The sequence below is a fragment of the Sphaerodactylus townsendi genome, linkage group LG05, assembly GCF_021028975.2.
Source record: "Sphaerodactylus townsendi isolate TG3544 linkage group LG05, MPM_Stown_v2.3, whole genome shotgun sequence".
Taxonomy (NCBI): Eukaryota; Metazoa; Chordata; class Lepidosauria; order Squamata; family Sphaerodactylidae; genus Sphaerodactylus; species Sphaerodactylus townsendi.
In genome coordinates this window covers 14,933,235-14,948,500 of record NC_059429.1, presented here as the reverse complement: position 1 = coordinate 14,948,500, position 15,266 = coordinate 14,933,235, and the positions used below count along the sequence as shown (strand labels likewise).

General features: G+C 48.3%; 1 protein-coding gene across 1 annotated transcript in view; it reads right to left on the bottom strand.

Annotated features, from left to right (window-relative positions):
* Positions 1–15,266, bottom strand: part of ABCA7 (ATP binding cassette subfamily A member 7) — a 91,584-nt gene that overhangs the window by 48,198 nt on the left and 28,120 nt on the right. The window contains 7 exon segments of the mRNA XM_048497788.1: positions 120–257; positions 2,024–2,163; positions 3,287–3,418; positions 7,412–7,583; positions 9,557–9,676; positions 11,927–12,131; positions 13,681–13,902. Of these exon segments, the coding sequence (XP_048353745.1) occupies positions 120–257; positions 2,024–2,163; positions 3,287–3,418; positions 7,412–7,583; positions 9,557–9,676; positions 11,927–12,131; positions 13,681–13,902 (1,129 nt within the window).

Below are 15,266 nucleotides of genomic sequence, written 5' to 3'. Positions count from 1 at the left end.
GACTTATCCTCCACAACATTGTCTAATCCTCTTTTAAAGCTATCAGAAATAGCAGTCATCCTGGGGTAGTGAGTTCCGCAAGTGAATTCTGCGTCCAGACCATGCCAGCAAGCTCTCACCTGCACGATACTTCAACAGCAGCTCCCAGATGCCTCGGCGAGAGTACGGATCGACGCCAGCGGTGGGTTCATCCAGAATCACCACCTTTGAGCCGCCCACAAAGGCAATGGCTACTGAAAGCTTCCGTTGCATCCCACCTATACAGAAACAACAGCACGTATATACGAAACTCCCTTAGGTGAAGTCAGAGTGTAGGAGCATTTTGATTATATCATCGATTTTCCAGCTGATCACGCATGTTTCCCTGGCCGATTACACACAAGGCATTTGCTGCATGGTAGAGGCAAATGTTCACCGCAGCAAGATTTCTTGTACGGACATATTTCCTCCAGTACTGCTTTCACTTTCCACTCTCTCCACGGCAAGCAAATCCACTTAAAGCACGATTTTAATTTTGGTTCGCTGCCAGGGCGGGACAGATTTGCCAGTGAGCACAGCTTTACCCTGGACTTCTTCCATCTGCGGGCAGCCAGCCCATCTAGTCTTACCTCCCCCACACTCTCTCGCACTGTTTTGCACACTTCCTCTTCACCCTCCTGCCTTTTGCTGACTACTTCCTGCTTCTTGTCCTGCTGTATTATTTCTATTGGTGGTGGCCTCCCCACTCCTGCATAAGTTTAGATCTTTAGATTTCAAAAAAATTAAATAACCATATCTATAGATAAATAAATTACTAATACTAAAAAGACTTCCCGGCAAAACATTTTTGAAGTTGCGGGAACCTCACAGTGCATAATTGGCTCCTCTCATGTGAGCCCATACCAGATTCAGCTATTGGCAAACTCTGATTGCATAGGTTTTTACTTTTATCTTTTGACAGCTAATTGAAACAGAAAAAATTAGATTTATTACTTTTTAATAGAGGCTGATTTGTTTCATTTGGCCTCATAATTTTGCTTTAGAAAAGTTAATCGCATGTCAGATGCACTTGTTTAATTATCACATTAACAGTTAAGAAACAAGCACTTATCTAGACGATATTAACATGTTTAAGTTAAGAAAGATTTAACTTTAGACTGCCATTTTTCCAGAAAATCGCATTGATGTCTAAGCAAATCAGATTTCTCCGGATGAACTCTCAGAAGAGAGTTCTGTGGGTGAATGCGTGACTTGGCAATATTCCTAAACATTCTAGAAATATCCCTAAAAGCAGTGTTAAGACAATAACCTGAAAGTGGGTACGCTTTAAATTTTCCTTGCTACAATACGGTTGAGGAGTGTTGGGCACTTGGATAAATCTGGCTTTTGTTTTTGGCATAGCATTGATTTTCAAATGGCTTTTGTTTTCTAATGACTTGTCTAAGAAAGCGAAGTATGTATGTATGTATGTATGTATGTATGTATGTATGTATTTATTTATTTTTCAATAAATAAAAGACAAAACTCTCCCAAGGTTTTCTGTCTGGTTGGCTGATATGATTGATGAGGCTGGGCTGAACCGGTTGGTCTGAAAACCGGGTTTTCACTGCTTGGGAAGCTCAAGCTATGAAGAAGAGTTTGGATGTATATCCCCGCCCCCTTTCTCTCCTATAAGGAGACTCAAAGGGGCTTACAATCTCCTTTCCCTTCCCCCCTCACAACAAACACCCTGTGAAGTGGGCAGGGCTGAGAGAGCTTCAAAGAACTGTGACTAGCCCAAGATCACCCAGGTGACATGTGTTAGCTAATCTGGTCCACCAGATAAGCCTCCCCAGCTCAAGTGCCAGAGCAGGGAATCATACCCGGTTCTCCAGATTAGAGTGCACCTGCTATTAACCACTACACCACACTGGCCAGCGAGAGGAGATGGATCGCACACGATTCATATCATTAATCATGAAACCAGACTTCTGGGAGCACAGGGGTCTGGTTCCTTAAGAGAGGGTGTCCACTGCCCTGGTGATCCCTGCCCCCCCAGACTCACCCGACAGGTTCTTAGTCTGTTCCCATCGCTTGTGGGGCAGCCCCACATCCTGTATTATCTGCTGCATCTCCTCCTGGACCTGTTGTCCAGAAAGACCCTTCAGGCGTCCATAAAACCAGATGTGTTCTTCCACAGTCAGGCTGAGGAAAAGGAAGCAGACAGAGCTGGATGAATTTCTTCTCGTCTTGCTTATTTAGAATCATAAAGTTGGAAGAGACCAGTGCAGCCCTGACAAAAGAACCCTAGAAAGTAGGCCAGTACTATTTCAGAGAGGGCTGAGCTTGCTCAGTAAGGAACTTTAGTGAATCAGAAGTAGAGAGGCGATTAAAATCAGTGGTCTTCTGGTTCACAGTTTAGTCACAATACTACACTACTCCTCAGTAACCAGTGGCGTATCTACCTAGGGACAAGGGGTACCCCTTGTCCCCGGGCGCCACCCCGGGTACCCCTTGTCCCCAGGCGCCACTCTTCTGGTCACGTGGAGGGTACAAAATCGGCCCCCCAGGTGACCAGGCAGTCCTGCTGTCTTGTCCGAGACAGGCACGCAAAAAACGACAAGGCAACAGGACTTCCTGCTGCCTCCAAGCGCCCTCAACCCCCACCCTGGACTCCCCCTCCCTTCCCCCCTGCCAGCTGGACTCCCAGCCGGCAGCCTGCAGTCTCTTCTTTCTCTTGACCTCCCTCCAGGCAGGCTACAGAAGAGACTGCAGTCCCAGCCTCAGAGACTTTCTTTTATAAGCACTGAGGCCGGGGGTGGGGCTTGGGGAGCAGGAAGTCCCACCCCTTCCTGCTCCCCAAGCCCCACCCCCTGGCCTCAGTGCTTATAAAAGAAGGTCTCCGAGGGCAGGACTGCAGTCTCTTCTGGCTGGGAGCCCAGCTGGCAGGGAGAGTCTAGGGGGGCACCCTAGACCTTGCCCATGCCCATGGGGACATGGGTGGGATTGAGGGCAGTGGGGGTGGAGCCTGGGGCATCAGGGGGCGGAGCTAGGGTAGTGGGGGCAGAGCCTAGGGGGTGTCCTGGAGACAATTTGTCTCCGGGCGCCATTTACGCCTGGTACGCTTCTGTCAGTAACCGAAGGAAAACTAGGAGAGGAAAAACTGGGGGCAGCCAGTTCTACTGGGCCACAGAAATGTCCCAACATGAAATGCCAATATTAATCACACCACCACAAAGATGACCCTCGCGCACACACCCTTAATTTTCTCCCCATCCTTCTTCTCTACCGCCACCTCCCAATTCAGAGACTGACCCGGAAGCCTTACATGTCAAACAGGACATTGTGTTGAGGGCACATCCCCATGGTCTTCCGGATGATGTCCATGTCTGAGCAGATGTCCCTCCCCAAGATGTAGGCGGTGCCAGAACTGGGGGGCAGCAGGCCAGTCAGGACAGACCTGTGGGGTGGGGAGAAATGAGCCCCAAATTAGCCCTTCCCAGCTACAATGCAACACAAAAAAGGCCACAGAAGGGATAGAGCAGGGGTCTGCAACCCACGGCTCTCCAGATGTTCATGGACTACAATTCCCATCAGCCCCTGCCAGGGGCTGATGGAATTTGCAGTCCATGAACATCTGGAGAGCTGCAGGTTGCAGACCCCTGGGACAGAGTAACAGATCAGCTCCAAACACCCCACAGGGCAAAACATCACGGGCGATCGAAAGCACTCGGTATCCCCAGAAGGCATAAGAAGAATCCAGAAAGACCGGCCTGCAGTTTGACTCAGACCCCAGGGACTCAACTGCCTCCCTTCTCTTTTCACCTTGACTTTGGGAAAGCACAGTATATTTTATTCTGTACCCTGTTTTGTTCAAAACTCCCCGTTTTACATTCATAGCCTTTCCCCACCTTTAAATAAAAGCCTTTCAAATGTTGTTCAAGTTTTACATTCTGAGACCACAACCTTGGCCCCTTCAAGGGTAAAAGGCAGACCCATGAAGCGGCCTGACAAAAAATGGGTTCCCCTAGTTGCGAAGGGTCTGCAAATCTTTCGTATCTTATGCAGAGGAGGGTGCTTTTTGGGACCTGAAAATGTTTAGCGGGAAATGCCAAAGACTGAGCCAAGGATCATCTGCACACAAAGTAGCATGCTGTAACACTGAGCTATGGACACTGATCTCAAAGGGGGGGCCGGGGGGTGGTGGAAATGAGCAAACAGTTAAACAAGAGCTTTACTCCCTCTTTAGCTAACTCCTAAACAGTTAAACAAGAGCTATACTAGGGAGAGTCTTCTGTCTCCCTCTATTAGCATCTTCCAGAAGCAGGCAAAGACTTTTTGGTTTCATCTGAAATACCCCCAATAAAGATTACTGCCCTATAAGTTTGGTGCTATATGTTTATGTGTTTTTATTATTTCATATATTTTGCTGTTTTAACAGTCAAATATTTTCATGCTTGCCACATTGGGGGTCCTAATTAGGTGGAATAAACATATTTTAGTAGTAATAAAATAACAGCAATCCTAAAAAGCTGAATTTTTGTACCATCACAAGAAGAAGAAGAAGAAGAAGGAGGAGGAGGAGGAGGAGGAGGAGGAGGAGGAGGAGGAGGAGGAGGAGGAGTTTGGATTTATATCCCCCTTTCTCTCCTGTAAGGAGACTCAAAGGGGCTTACAATCTCCTTTCCCTTCCCCCCCCCCCCTGCCCACAACAAACACCCAGTGCGGTGGGTGGGGCTGAGAGAGCTCTGAAAAGCTGTGACTAGCCCAAGGTCACCCAGCTGACATGTGTAGGAGTGCACAAGCTAATCTAGTTCCCTAGATAAGCCTCCACAGCTCAAGTGGCAGAGCGGGGAATCAAACCCGGTTCTCCAGATTAGAGTACATCGGCTCTTAACCACTACGTCACTGCCAGAGACGCAGGAAAGACATACCATTACTCTGGGTGGTGGGAACACAGTTACCTCAGAATGCATTTGATAAGCTTTGGGGGAGGGGCTGAAGAAGAGTTTTTTAAAGACCTCACTTTTCTCTATCTTTAAGGAGTCTTAAAGCAGCTTCCGATCGCCTTCCCTTCCTCTCCCTACAACAGACACTTACTGAGGCCACTGGGGCTTCCAGAGACGACTGTGAATGTCTAAGGTTACTTAATAGGCTTCATGTGGAGGAATGAGGAATCAAACCCAGTTCACCAGATCAGAGTCCGCTGCTCTTAACCACTACGCCACATTGGCTCTCTTTCTCTACATCCGGGGTCTGCAACCTGCGGCTCTCCAGATGTTCAAGGACTACAATTCCCATCAGCCCCTGCCAGCCGGGGCTGATGGGAATTGTAGTCCATGAACATCTGGAGAGCCGCAGGTTGCAGACCCCTGCTCTACATTTAGTCTCAAAGAATCTTATAATCACCCTCTTTCCCCACCCCACAACAGACACCTTGTGAGATAGATGGAGTTGAGAGAGTTCTGAGAGAACTGTGCCTGACCGAAGATCACCCAGCAGGCTGTATGTGGAGCAGTGGGCAAACAAGCTTAGTTTGCCAGCTTTAAGTCCTCCGCTCAGGTGGAGGAGCGGGGAATTGAACCTGGTTCTCCGGATTGGAGTCTGCTGTCAGACTCTCGAACGTGGAAATAACAGAGACCGTAGGAAAGTCCTGAAGCAGTTTATTTCTTGCAACACAAAGAGTAACAATAGAAAGCAGGATCTGAGCTAGAGAGCTCAGATCCAGGACCTATATCCTTTAACCCCCTGTTTCTCCCCACACCAAATGTCCACTACAGTTTCTACAACAATTGCACTACAGAGTTTCAAAGAACCTGGGAACCTTTCACACCTCTTTGTAGATGTGCTTTGCCAGGATAGGCTTTGTAGATGGAGTTTGCCAGGAAGGGAAGAGGGAAACAGGAAAGCATTTACAGGAAAACATTTGCAATTCACACACAGCAAGACATCTAGGCACTGACAGGCATGGTCCTGACATCTGCCACTCGTAACCACTATATCACGCTGGCTCATGAAAACCAAGGTCTAAAACCGAGCTTGAGATTTGCTCCAAGAAACTAACGCACAAGGGTTTGAGTCCTATGCTCTCAGCTCCATTCCCTCCCCACACGAACCAAAGAACAGCTGTATCCGATCACAGCTACTTAGTCCAGCATACTGCTAACCACAGTGGCCAGCCAAATATTTCCAGGCAACTCCACAAGCAGGGCGTGAAAGCACTTGCCTCCTCTGCTTTTGGTCCCTCTGACAATCTGGGGCACACTTCTCCTATACACGGAGGCTTCGTTTGGCTAGAATGGATAATCAACCCATCCTCTAGGACTCCCCCTACATCAGTGGTGGCGAACCTATGGCACAGGTGCCAGAGGTGGCACTCAGAGCCTTCTTTGTGGGCACGCGCAAACAGAGTTCCCCCCCACACACACACACACACATCTAGGCTGGCCTGGGCCGCTGGGCTTGATTATTAGCATTAAACCTAAGATCTAGTTTTGGGGAAGCAGTGTAGGTAACCCTGTTAAGCGCTGCTAAACTCCACTGATTTTCTTGCGAAGAACTCAAGTAGGATCCTTTACCTGGGAGTAAACTTGGTTGCTGGCAATGGGGCTTGCTTCTGAGAAAGCCCTCCTAGGGTCATGATTCACCCATTTGAAGAGTACCAAGGTTGCTTCAAAGCAAAGCCACCGACTACCACCAAGCTTACTCCCGAGTAACGCGCGCTTCGGAGCCAACCGGTTTTTTCTAAACTAAAACTTCAGTATTCAGGTTAAATTGCTGTGTTGGCACTTTGTGATTAATAAGTGGGTCTTGGGTTGCCATTTGGGCACTCGGTCTCGAAAGGTTCGCCATCACTGCCCTACATCCTGTGAGTGAAAAGATACAACCTTCAAACCAGGGCTTGCTTTTAGGGCTGCATCTGGACTTCCATTCCAGTGACGGATGAAGAGCTAATAAAAAGTAATCCCGTCATTAAAAGATTTATTGCAAAAAGCTGTGGAGACTTCCTGGCCCTGCCACACCCTGCCGTCTTCCCGTTCTTGGTGGTCAGGCAGCTCTGTTTGTGTCATGGGGCTGGCTCACAGTTGTGCCAAATCTGCCACAGAACAAAGTACTGGCTGAAGATGACAATGCTTAGTACAGTCTTTCAACGTGGTGTAGTGGTTAAGAGCAGGTGAATTCTAATCTGGAGAACTGGGTTTGATTCCTCACTCCTCCACCTGAGTGGTTGAGGCTTATCTGCTGAACCAGATGTGTTTCTGCACTCCTACATTCCTCCTGTGACCTTGGGCTAGTCACAGATTTCAGAACTCTCTCAGCCCCACCTGCCTCACAAGGTGTCTGTTGTGGGAAGAGGAAGAGAAAGGAGCTTGTAAGCCACCTTGAGTCTCCTTACAGGAGAGAAAGGTGGGGTATAAATCCAAACTCTTCTTCTCCTTCAAATCCAACTTACATGGTGGTGGTCTTGCCAGCACCGTTGTGGCCTAGGAAGGAAGTTATCTGCCCCTCGTAGAAGTTAAGGCTTAGCCCGTTGACAGCGATCTTTCTGCTGCTATGGTAGATCTTCACCAGGTTGCGGATCGAGACGCCCACCTGTAAATGGGCAGGAGGCTCCTCTGTCAGTGCTGGGTGGGGAGAAAGCCCAGATGAGTCATTCCCAGAAACAGCAAAAAGGTTATTTGGGAAATATGGCCCAAGCTGGATTGTATCATTGCTAAGGCAATACAGCAGAACACAAATATTCACAACGGACTGAGCAACGAAACTGTTCATCTTGGAAAGCAACACAATTGGAAAACATGGCGCTTAATTAGCCCCAGGAGGGTGCAGAGAAAATGCCTTTTAGCAGCATTTCCAAACCTGCAGCGAGAACAAAATTAAACCACCCACCAAACAGGAATGCCAGTTTCTAGGTGGGGCTTAGTGGTCCCTTCGAATAACAGTTCACCTCCAGTCTACACAGATCAGTTCCTGGTAAAAAATACCGTATATACTCACATATAAGTCGAATTTTTCAGCACATTTTTCAGCACATTTTGTACTTTTAAAGTTATTGTTGAGACCATATTGTTTTTGTTGACCCTCTTTTCCACTTACAGAGCTAGTTTACTGTTTTTCTTTGAAACAGATATTCAAAAACATTTAACCTACTGATGCCTCATTTAACGTAATTTTATTGGTATCGATTTTTATTTTTGGAATTTAGCAGTAGCTGCTGCATTTTCACCCTCGACTTATACACGAGTAAATAAGTTTTCCCAGTTTTCTGTGGTAAAATTAGGTGCCTCGACTTATATGTGGGTCGACTTATACACAAGTATATACGGTAGACGCTTGGGAGGGTGAACTCTATGGCATTGCATCCCACTAAGATCCCCAGGCTCCATCGTCAAATTTCCAGGAACTTTCTAACCTGGATCTGGAAACCTTGCTATACCCTTCCCGCCCCAAATTTCCAACTAGTGACCCTGGCAACCCTACCACCGATGCTTGGAGGTAGAGTTGTCAGGCAGTACCTGGTAACTAGTATGACAGTTTAGGGTAGAGGGCAGCACCCACTAAAAAAAAATTAAAAATTAAAAAAACAAGGCCTCAGTTACTTAGAAATTTCTGACCATAGAGTTCCTGGCCATGCCTAGAGTTACCCTTGTCACTGTCAGGTAAATTCTAGGAATCATCAGGAACTCTATGGTAAGAACCTCCTGCAAGCACCCGAGAACCTCATTGTTCTTTTTCATTTTTCCCCAGGTTGATCTCACCACTGCCGCCACCACCCACCCCAGTTTCCCCCTACCAATCAGCTTAGCATCAGCAGCAGAGGGCTGCAATTGGCTGGAGGTCTCCCACCAGTCTGTCAGTCCCGCCCACAGTGGAGCCAGCCTGCCTGCCAGACCACTCTGCCTTGTGCCACCAGGAGAACAGAGAGCAGCACCTGGTGAGCTGGAGTCTACAGCCAGAGGGAGTGGCAGTCCTTCCCACCTCGGTGGAAACACCTGCAAGGGGTGGGGCCTGATATCTCCCCTGAGCCTCCCCTGAGCCTCCTGTGGGATAAATAATGTCTCACCATTTGGGGTTTTTAGCTGGATTGTTTTAAATGGTTTTATGATTGTTTCTATTGATTGTTATTTATAGGAATTTTATGTGTGATTTTAGGCTATATGCCATTGCAAACTACCCTGAGCCCTTTGGGGGTAGGGAGGAGAGAGAGGGAGAGAGAGAGAAAGATCCCCTCTCTCTCTCTTGGGCAAATGGGGACCCTGCTTGGAGGTCCTGCCCCCACTGGGAGTGGGTGTAGTACACACTGGAGCAGAAGAGGAAAACAGCCACTCCTTCGGCATACTAAGATGCCTGACGCTCCAACCTGCAATAAGCAAATTTTTCATGTGCGCATCACAAGAAGGAATCCAACAGACATGCTCCCAGTCCTCCTGAACCATAGAGAAGAGGCTAGAAGAGTCTACTTTGTGAGATGTGTTCTGTACAAGCAGCACAAATTACAGCTAAAAAGATGCTCCAGGAGAAATGGTAATGCCTTTTTACACAAAACAAAACAGACAACTAACCAATCCAAAGGCCAATGAACTGAATCCAGGCCTACCTTCTGCAGAGTTGAGAGAGTTTATAGGACAGGGGTGAGGGGAGCTATCACTGGAGGACTCCCCAAACCAGTAGCTCTTCTGGAAGGGGAAATTCCAAGGCTTTGGGATCCCATATTGGCCTAGAAACAGAAGATCAGAGCTGTAAGAATTCATCTGTTCACTTAAAATGGATTGATAAATTAAGAAGAGGAGTTTGGATTTATATCTTCCCTTTCTCTCCTGTAAGGAGACTCAAAGGGGCTTAGAATCTCCTGTCCCCCCCCCCCCCCAACAACAACAAACACCCTGTGAGGGAGGTGGGGCTGAGAGAGCTCAGAAGAACTGTGACTCGCCCAAGGTCACCCAGCTGGCATGTGTTGGAGTGCACAAGCGAATCTGGTTCACCAGATAAGCCTCCACAGCTCAAGTGGCAGAGTGAGGAATCAAACCCGGTTCTCCAGATTTGAGAGCACCTGCTCCAGTGGTGGGATTCAGCCGGTTTGCACCGGTTCAGTAGAACCGGTATCTAATTTTTTGTTGAGTTTGGCGAACTGGTTGTTAAAAGCTGCTTTCAGAGCCCTGGGGCAGCTGGGCGCCTTGCCACCCGGCTGCTCCGACTCGCTACAAGCCCCGTCGCCCCCTCTCCCAGGGGAAGGGGAGCAAGGGGGCCTTCGGAGCAGCAGCGGCAAGGGCCCGTTGCCCCCCTCCACCCCCACAAGAAGTTCCTCTGCAGATAAGTGGGTGGCGGGGGGGGGGGGGACACCAGTTGTTAAATTATTAGAATCCCACCACTGACCTGCTCTTAACCACTACACCAAGCAGGCACAATACTAGAACCAGGGGGCATCCATTGAAAATGCTGGGGGGAAGAATTAGGACTAATCAAAGGAAACACTTCTTCACGCAACGTGTGATTGGTGTTTGGAATATGCTGCCAAAGGAGGTGGTGATGGCCACTAACCTGGATAGCTTTAAAAAGGGCTTGGACAGATTGATGGAGGAGAAGTCGATTTATGGCTACCAATCTTGATCCTCCTTGATCTGAGATTGCAAAGGCCTTAGCAGACCAGGTGCTCGGGAGCAACAGCCACAGAAGGCCATTGCTTTCACATCCTGCCTGTGAGCTCCCAAAAGCACCTGGTGGGCCACTGCGAGTAGCAGAGAGCTGGACTAGATGGACTCTGGTCTGATCCAGCAGGCTCTTTCTTATGTTCTTAGTTATCCAACCACTTTGCTCAGCAAAATTTGAAGCCTACTTCCAATTCCAGCAGCCTTTCCTTCCCCTGAAGTTTGAGGCAGGCTTCAAAAACATCCCAGGACAGCAGGGACCCTGTTGTCAATCCTTTTTTATACAAAACCCACAGATTGCCGTCACCATCTTTGGAGAGCCCCAGACTTCTCTCCCAAGAAGGAACACCAAAATGGAGGCCATGTGAAGTCGTTACGGTCGACGCAAGGAATAGGCGAGGCGCAGCGATATCATCCGGTGGAGAGAAGCCAGTGGTGATATAGCGTGATCGATGGATCTGGCTAATCTGATCCATGGATCTGGCTAGTCTGCCGAGCTGGGGTCCCTGGCACCTTTTTATTAAGGGTTTGAGGAAGGCGGGAGAGCGGGAGAATATTGTACAGTACATGATTCATAGGGGCTGCCTACGTGCGGGAGGAAACGTTCCTGTCTGGGCCTAATCCATACCTGGAGGTATGTATCTTTTGTCCCTTTGTCCAGGACATCTTGTGACCCGTGAGTCATGGGGGTCTTGTGACAGGTGAGCGTGTGCGCCCAGAAGGCAACAGATGGCGCAGGCATTCCTGTGCTCTGTCTGAGGCTCTGCTGGGTTCACTAGCTCACCCCGACAGCCATGTGCTTGTACCCCCTAAGAACCAAGAATACTTTTTCTGCCCCTTCTGAACAGTTGTTATGCCAGATGTCAACTTTAACTGATTGATATAATGAATCTGCCAAGACTGCATAATAAAAAAAACCAGACAGTGGGGGAGTGGGTTATGAAAAGCTCAAATTCCAAACCAGAAACAAAGGCTGGGGCTTGCAGAGTAGAAAAACCACAGGATATCGTGTTTCCCCAAAAATATGACAGTGTCTTACATTAATTTTTGCTCCCAAAGATGTGCTATGTCTTATTTTCAGGGGATGTCTTATTTTTCCTGTGTTCTGTTCGTCGGGCATGCTTCCAAACAAAAACTTTGCTACGTCTTACTTTCAGGGGATGCCTTATATTTTGCACCTCAGCAAAACCTCTACTACGTCTTATTTTCCGGGAATGTCTTATATTTGGGGAAACAGGGTATGCGCACAAAACTCCCCTTCCACAGCATAAACCGAAAAAAAATACACAGACACTGATCCCAGAGGATTGCGGTTTGTTTACCTGGAAACACGCCTTCAATGTACCACGTGGCCAAACCGTAGAGCAGCGCATCAAAGAGAAGCAGCGCCACAGACGTGGCAAATGTGTAACGATCGCCTTCCACGGGGCTGGCGTTGAGGTTGTGCCACTGGACACCCATCCCTTGCTCCTCGTAGAGGGAGAAGTACTCGCAGCCAAAGCCGAACGCCACGGGAGACATGAGGCTCTGGTAGGCAGGCAGGGAGAAAAGAAAAGACCAGAGGTTGGACACAGAACGTAGGAGTAGTGAACCACTGCAGCTGGTCAAATGAGCTAGGAGCCAGGAGGCCTCTGGCTCAAATCCACTGCTGTTGAAAAAGAAGAAGAGTTTGGATTTATATCCCACCTTTCTCTCCTGTAAGGAGACTCATAAGAACATAAGAACAAGCCAGCTGGATCAGACCAGAGTCCATCTAGTCCAGCTCTCTGCTACTCGCAGTGGCCCACCAGGTGCCTGTGGGAGCTCACCTGCAGGATGTGAAAGCAATGGCCTTCTGCGGCTGTTGCTCCCGAGCACCTGGACTGTTAAGGCATTTGCAATCTCAGATCAAAGAGGATCGAGATTGGTAGCCATAAATCGACTTCTCCTCCATCAATCTGTCCAAGCCCCTTTTAAAGCTATCCAGGTGAGTGGCCATCACCACCTCCTTTGGCAGCATATTCCAAACACCAATCACACGTTGCGTGAAGAAGTGTTTCCTTTTATTAGTCCTAATTCTTCCCCCCAGCATTTTCAATGATGACTCAAGGCGGCTTACAAGCTCCTTTCCCTTCCTCTCTCTACCTTGTGAGATAGGTGGGGCTGAGAGAGCTCCAGAGAACTGAGACTAGTCCAAGGTCACCCAGCAGGAATGTAGGAGTGCAGAAACACCTCTGTTTCACCAGATAAGCCTCTGCCACTCAGGTGGAGGTGTGAGGAGTCAAGCTATAGACAATAAACAATCAAAGGGAACAAAGGCCAGGCTACTTCTATTCAGATGCCTCACCTATTGACCTTGCTATCTCCATTGTTACTCATATGCTACACTTTATTGTTACTCACTTGCCAGGCCACTTCTATTCAGATGCCCTCACCTACTGACCTTTACTCACAGGTATATATACTCCACTTGCTTTCCATTCCTACTATCAGAGGATGCCATACAGCCCAGAAACCACACAGCACCCCACTATATTTGGTACTTTTATTTGTCTATAAGAAGAAGGGGAGTTTGGATTTATATCCCTCCCCCCTTTCTCTCCTGTAAGGAGACACAAAGCGGCTTACAAACCCATTTCCCTTCCTCTCCCCGCAACAAACACCTTGTGAAATAGATGGGACTGAGAGAGCTCCAAAGAACGGTGACTAGCCCAAGGTCACCCAGCAGGCTTCCTGTGCAGGAGTGGCGAAACAAACCCAGTTCACCAGATAAGAGTCCACCACTCATGCGGAAGGGTGAGGAATCAAACCCAGTTGCCCAGATTAGAGTCCACTGCTCTTAACCACTATATCATGCTGGCTCTCACTATACCTTGCAGATTTGTGAGACCCTTTTGGGAGCAGTGCTTGAAAATTCTAATAAACCAACAAATAAAATGTTTGCTTAATTCATGCAAGGTGATAGAAGCTGGCACTTCCTGGTGCAGAATCTGGATTTCTGGGGCGGGAGGGGGAAATGAAAAATATGGGTCAAAGGAAAAAGGGAAGGATGAATAAAACTGTGCCCCATAACGGGAACGAGGGAAAACGTTCTCACCACCAAGAGCCGCAGAGGAAAGGTAATGTAGTCACGCCAGGCCACGCACAACACGTATGGCAGGTAGAAGGAGAAGTAGATGATGCCGCCGCAGGCCGAGGCCAGGTTGGCGCGGGAGAAGAAGGTGCTGATGAGGAAACACTGGGAGATTGTGGCCACGGCGAAGGCAGCCAGGAAGAGAAAGACCACGGCGGGGTCGCTGTAGGGCAGTATGTCTCCTCGCTGCAGAGGAAAGAAGAGAGTGCATCATGTGCTTATGTGTACATAGGCTGAAACTCCAGGCAGGTGAGGCACCCATTTTGCATCCAATATACTTTCATGACATCAGATCTACAGCACATCCTGGTCTCTCTGTCAATAAGAGGACTTGACCGGGAAGGGGGGGGGAGGGGGGGTCATCTATCATAACTAGACCCCCTCTTGTATTGTCGAAGGCTTTCACGGCCGGATTCAACTGGTTGCTGTGGGTTTTCTGGGCTGTGTGGCTGTGGTCTGGTAGATCTTGTTCCTAACATTTCGCCTGCATCTGTGGCTGGAATCTTCAGAGGTGTATCGCAGAGAGAAGACTGTTATACACTGTGTGACTTATCCTGTTATACACAGCATATAACAGACTTCTCTCTGTGGTACACCTCTGAAGATGCCAGCCACAGATGCAGGCGAAACTTTAGGAACAAGATCTATCAGACCACGGCCACACAGCCAGGAAAAATCACAACAACCAGATCTCCTCTTGTTTTGTTTTTTGTTCTCTTGGTTTTTTTATTCTCAATTTCCAACTTGACAGAGTCTTGGAGAACTCAAAAGCCAGCACCCTGACCAGGCGTGTGTTTATTTATTTCAAATATTTATTTATTTCAAATATTTATATCCTCGCCTTTCTCCCAAGCATCCCAGGGGGCTAACAAGGCAAAAATGACACAAAGTAATTTAACAACACAAACATTTAAAACCACCTCGTGCCCAACTAGCAGAGTATTCCCCGCCCCCAACTTTTGCCCCAGTTCATGCTGCCCCAGAAGCTCCACCGGAACAGCTCTGGTTTGCATTTTTGGCACCAAGTCAAGGGGGTAGGCATCCCCTGACCTCTTCTGGGAGGCAGTTCTAGAGGCACAGAGCAGGCATTGCATTTTTTAAAATTAAAAATGCCCTCCTGAATCATTTTTGTGCGTGAGTGCATTTGTGTAAAGTGCTATCAAGTAGCAGCTGACATGGTGACCCCCACAGGGTTTTCAAGGCAAGAGATTAAGCAGAGGTGGTTTACCATTGCCTTCCTCTACACAGCAATCTGGGGGATGTGGGGTGTTTGTTTTTGTTCTTGCATCTTATTTTTAATATTTGCTGTTTACTGCATTCTTGATATTTTAGAAGAAGAAGAAGAAGAAGAGTTTGGATTTACATCCCCCTTTCTCTCCTGCAGGAGACTCAAAGGGGCTTACAATCTCCTTGCCCTTCCCCCCTCACAACAAACACCCTGTGAGGTAGGTGGGGCTCAGAGAGCTCCGAGAAGCTGTGACTAGCCCAAGGTCACCCAGCTGGAGTGTGTGGGAGTGCACAGGCTAATCTGAATTCCCCAGAGAAGCCTC